Genomic DNA, 5281 nt, shown 5'->3' on the forward strand with positions numbered 1-5281 from the left:
GGCCAGAAGTGAGAGAGGTCAGAGTATTTATTAGCCCCACTGCCCCTGCCATGGTTCTTGCTGGAGTCTGTTCCTCTGTGGTCATTGCTCTGTTGGGTGGTCTGCCTTCTTCAGTTCCTGCTCTTCTTCAGTTCAGAAGGGCTTCGGTGACACCCTTCTTTAACTTGCCCTTTCAGGCTGAAGGGTGGAAATAGCTCCTTGCTGTTGTCATCCTTGTTGTTCCTTTAGCTCTACTCACACAGCTATAAAAATCCTGTCATTAAACTTTCTTCAGTTCATTCCTTTGAATGTACCATCTGGTTCCTGCCAAGATCCCAGCTGATAGACATTGTGTTGTAGAGATGCACCTTAATTTATTTTTCTAGTTCCCTATTGATGGACATTTAAATTTTTTCTAGTGTCTTGCTCTTACAGTCATTGTTGCCAGTGATCATTCATGTATATATCTTTCTTTATATTATTTGTCAATGTGTTTCTCTAAGAAAAAGTCATAGAAGTAGAAATGCTGGGTCAAGATGTATGAATGTTGTAAATTTCAATAGATACTTCCAGATTGTTCCTGAAAGAGTATACCAGTTATATTCCTAGAAAGTGTTATTTGAGTTATTTAATGTTACAAATTTTACAGAGGAATATTTATGGTCTATGATAAATAAAATCAATTCAGAAGTATATAAGCAGAGCCTTGGTGGTACACTGGTTAAGTACTCAGCTGCTAACCAAAAGGTTGGTGGTTCAAACCCACCAGCTGCTCTGCATGAGAAAAGACCTGGAGATCTATAGAGATTGGGCAATTCTGCTTTATCCTATGCAGTCACTGTGAGTCGGAATTGACTCAATGGCAATGAGTTTATGGGTTGTACGTCCTGTCAGACTTTTTTTTTTTTTTTTTTGTATTTATATGCTTAACCATAAGTATATATATGTATTTACAGAGAAAATGAATTCGTTTGTGTGTGTTGTGTATGTGTATAGCGAGATTATTTCATTGATCTAGTTGTCATTTTCTGTGCCAGTACCCATCTCTCTTAGTATTGGTCAGGGTTTGATATCTGGTAAGGCAAATCTTTGTCTCATTATTTTAATTTTAAAAAGTTTTGTTGGGCACAGATTAACTTTAGATTCAAGTTTGAAACAATCATAGATCTACTGAATTTCTAGTTGCACTAACATCCTTCCATTTAGGAACATGTTTTATTTGTTTGGGTCTTTTTTAAAAAATGTCCTTTAGTGAAAATCTTGCTGACTTCTGAAGTTTATTTTTAGATATTTTATAGATTTTTTTTTTTATCATTATGAATGGATTTTTTTCCCTTTACATTTTCAAATTGGTTATTATTGGCATTGTTTCTAAGATGCTATTGGTTTTTATAAATGAATCTCATTGTCACCTACTTATCAAACTTGCTTTTAGTTCTAATATATTTTTTTTTCAATTGATTCTCTTGGCTTTTCTAGATGGATAATTATATAATGTGCAAATGATATTTTTTATCCTTTCACTTATAACATTTACACTTAATTTATTTTTCGTATGTTACTGTGTTATGAGCATCTCTGAGAGGAGATAGGGAATATGGTGATGCTTGGATCAGAGTAGTGGTAGTGGGTGGGGGATATGATTTGAGATTTACTTGGGCGGTTAGAATTGTCAGAACTCAGTCATTGACTGGACGTCAGGAATGAGGGAGAGGGAGGATGCAGAGATAACAGCTTATTTCTAGCTTGAGTGCTGGGTGACTGGTGGAGCTGTTCCTTGAGATGATGATGAACAAGTTAGAAGATGTCATGTCAAGAACTTGGTGGTAATTCTAGGTTGCCTTTCATTTGGAAATTCTCTCTGGAGATACTTTGTTTTAAGATAGAATGTATCAATAAGATGATTATTTTATCTTTTATGACCTGATTTCTTTTTCCCCTTAGGTCATGTAGGAAATCACAAATCATGTGAAGATGGGACTCTTGGTATTTGTGCGTAATCTGCTGCTAGCCCTCTGCCTCTTTCTGGTACTGGGATTTCTGTATTATTCTGCGTGGAAGCTACACTTACTCCAGTGGGAGGACTCCAGTAAGTATAGTCACGCTAGCCCACCCAGGGAGAAGCCTGTTGCACATCAGTTGTCTGGCTTTTCGTGCAGCTCTAACGCCTCATATTCTTCAGAGATGGACAATGAGAGTAAACTGAACATATCTGGGACTTAGGCTTTACCACTTTAGTTGCTTTATCACTTAGTTGCTGGAGGCTAAGAATTTTGATGTTTTTGAAAAACTGCATGCTGTGGCAAATCCCAGTTCCTTTTATGAAGCCAGTGAGAATGGAGCTTTTCTTCAATAAAAACTCAAACTATATTAGCTGTTGCATGTTTTTGTTCATCTACTAAATTACTACAGGGTGTTGCCATTAGCAGTGCCATTTATTGCCTTGGGGCGTGGTATTAAAGTTGCTATTTCTTCTACCCTTAAAACATTCATCTTTGCCTTTTCCTTTAATTTTGAATTTAATAACTTTTTTTTTCTTAAAGAACTCTGTGTACTTAATCCCTCTGGCTTTTGCTGTTATTGAACCTGTACCTGATGAGAATAATGACTTCTTTTCCCTGACCAGTAATTACTAATTCCTTTTATCATCTGTGCATTTAGTCCCATGTGTTATGTAGTGCTTTCCACATAGCTGCCTGAACCCCTGTGACTTGGTTTGTATTCACCTGATGCTCCTTCTGTGTTTTGGTTGTTGACTTGCAGTTGAAGGGGTTACACTGATCAGCACTAACCTTTGCACGTTCTCTTCTTGGCTGAAGCTCAAAGTATCTTACGGTGACCCTAAATGGTTTTCCTCTTGGTTCCACTGATGACAGCCTGAACCTGGTACAGGAAGTATTAGGCAGCCACTCCTCAGAAGGAAGGTTGGGCAAACTACTTCCGTAGCAATACTGCCTCGGAAACACAAGGAGGGGTCACTATGAGTTGGGTCTGACTCGACGGCACATAACGACAACAACAACAGTTCTGATTCCCATTGAACATGTACATTTCTTTAGTTGTATTTTTATAAATATTTACTGGATACCAGTGTAGAATTCACTTGATAGTAGAGTCATTTCTCAGAATGAGTTGGAAAGGCACCCAGCAAACTGGACCACTGTTTTATTGAGACCCTAAGGTAAGGATTGTTCCTATAAGGTAGTTCACACAGCCCTAAATGCTAAAGCAGTTTCAAGCCAATTTTGAAAAGTTATTTTTAATTTATTGTTTTCTTTTGAAACATTTGTAAACCAAAAAAAGAAGGAAGGAAGGTTGGGCAATCTACTTCCATAGTGATGCCGCCTTGGAAACCGAAGGAGAGGTCGTTATGAGTTGGATCTGACTCGACAGCAGTGAGTTTGGTTTGGCACATGTATATACCTGTTAAATGGTTAATTTATTACCACTAGTTATTTTGTGTTTCAAGAGTTTATTCTGTATAGACTTATTTTTTAAATCAAGGATGCTACCCAGGACAATGAGTGTTTATATCAGTGCAGTAGAGTTAGAGGAGGAGAGGAGTTGTCTATATCCACATTGGATGGATCCAGCTAATCTGTAATCTGGTTGGGAATATGTGCTATGGTGGAGGTCTCCTTCTCTGTTAAGAGCTACTGACTTACAGGAGTAATCAAGGATCAAGTAATACTTCCCCAGAAAAGCAAGGAAGGAAATTAACTTTTTATTGTGTGTCAGGTATGTTCTAGACATTTTACATACTTAATTTAATTTATTTCTTAACTACAGTGAAACCTGTGAGACCCAGAACTCATAGGAATACCTTATTTTTCTGGATCTTGCAGGTTTTCTGCCTTTGACAGATATACTTTTACCACTTTATTATTGCTTGCTTTAGTGGAAAATATTTGCATTTTCCTTCTCTGACAGTCTCCACCTTACACAGTTTCCAGCTTTCACAAGTTTTACTGTATAACACTCTGAAAGTCACTGGGTGGCAGTTTGACCACCATATGATTTACACTTGACTGCTAACCTGATGTTGACAGTTTGAGCCCATCCAGTTGTACTGCAGAGGAAAAGGCCTGGTGATCTGCTTCGTTAAAATTACAGACAATAAAACCCTTTGTACGCAGTTCTGCTGTGTAACACATGAGGTTGCCATGACTCAGGATCAACTCAGCGGCAGCTAACAACAGCCGCCCTGTGAAGAGGTTATTAGTGTCCCCGTTTTCCAGTTGGACAAACTGAAGCACTTGTTGTTGTTATTGTTATTGTTAGGTGCCATTGAGGGGGCTCCGACTCATAGCGACCCTATGTACAACAGAATAAAATACTGCCCAGTACTGTGCCAGCCTCACAATCCTTGCTATACCTGAGCCCATCGTTGTAGTCACTGTGTCAGACTATCTCATTGAGGGTCTTCCCCTTTTCTGCTGACCTTCCACTTTACCAAGCATGATATTCTCCAGAGAATAATCCCGTCTGACAGCATGACTAGAGTAGGTGAGATGAAGTCTGGCCATTCTCACTTCCAAGGAGCATTCCAGCTGCACCTTTCCAGGACAGATTTGTTAATTCTTCTGGCAGGCCATGGTACTTTCAGTATTCTTTGCCAACACCACAACTCAAAAGCATCAACTCTTCTTCAGTTATTCTTATTCATTGTCTGTCTTTCACATGCATAATGAGGTGATTGAAAATACCATGGGTTGGGTTAGGTACAGCTTAGTCTTCAAAGAGACATCTTCACTCTTCAGCACTTTAAAAAGGTCTTTTGCAGCAAGATTTGCCCAGTGCATTACCTCATCTGATTTCTTGACTGCTGCTTCCATTGGTGTTGATTTTGGAACCAAGTAATATGAAATCTGTGACAACTGCAGTCTTTTATCCATTTATTGTGGTACTGCTTATTTGGCCAGGATTTACCCAAGGCTTAATTAATTTTCCCAACATTTTACTTAGTTTGGGGAGCTCTGGTAGCGCAGTGCCTAAAGCATTTGACTGCTAACCAGAAGGCTGACAGTTCAAACCCACCAGACATTCCTCAGAAGGAAGATTGGGCAATCTACTTCCATAGTGATACTTTGGAAACCAAAGGAGGGGTCACTATGAGTCGGATCCAACTTGATGGCAGTGAGGTTTTTTGTTTTTTTTTTTTAAATTGTGATTTGGGTGAAGTTTTGCAGAACAAATTCACTTTCCATACAGCGGTTCACATATATTTTGTCTCATGACATTGACCACAGTTTACCACAATGCAACAGCTCCCCTCCCACTTCCTCCCCATAGTTACCTTTTC

At 38.7% G+C, this 5281-nt stretch overlaps 1 protein-coding gene across 1 annotated transcript in view; it reads left to right on the top strand.

Moving 5' to 3' along the window:
* Positions 1-1953: 1953 nt before the first annotated feature.
* Positions 1954-5281, top strand: part of ST3GAL3 (ST3 beta-galactoside alpha-2,3-sialyltransferase 3) — a 346519-nt gene continuing 343191 nt past the window's right edge. Inside the window, exon 1 of the mRNA XM_007953053.1 lies at positions 1954-2068. Within this exon, the coding sequence (XP_007951244.1) occupies positions 1954-2068 (115 nt within the window). The remainder of the gene's footprint in view (positions 2069-5281) is intronic.

The sequence above is a fragment of the Orycteropus afer genome, unplaced genomic scaffold, assembly GCF_000298275.1.
Source record: "Orycteropus afer afer isolate SDZICR_OR568_19922 unplaced genomic scaffold, OryAfe1.0 scaffold00370, whole genome shotgun sequence".
Classification (NCBI taxonomy): Eukaryota; Metazoa; Chordata; class Mammalia; order Tubulidentata; family Orycteropodidae; genus Orycteropus; species Orycteropus afer.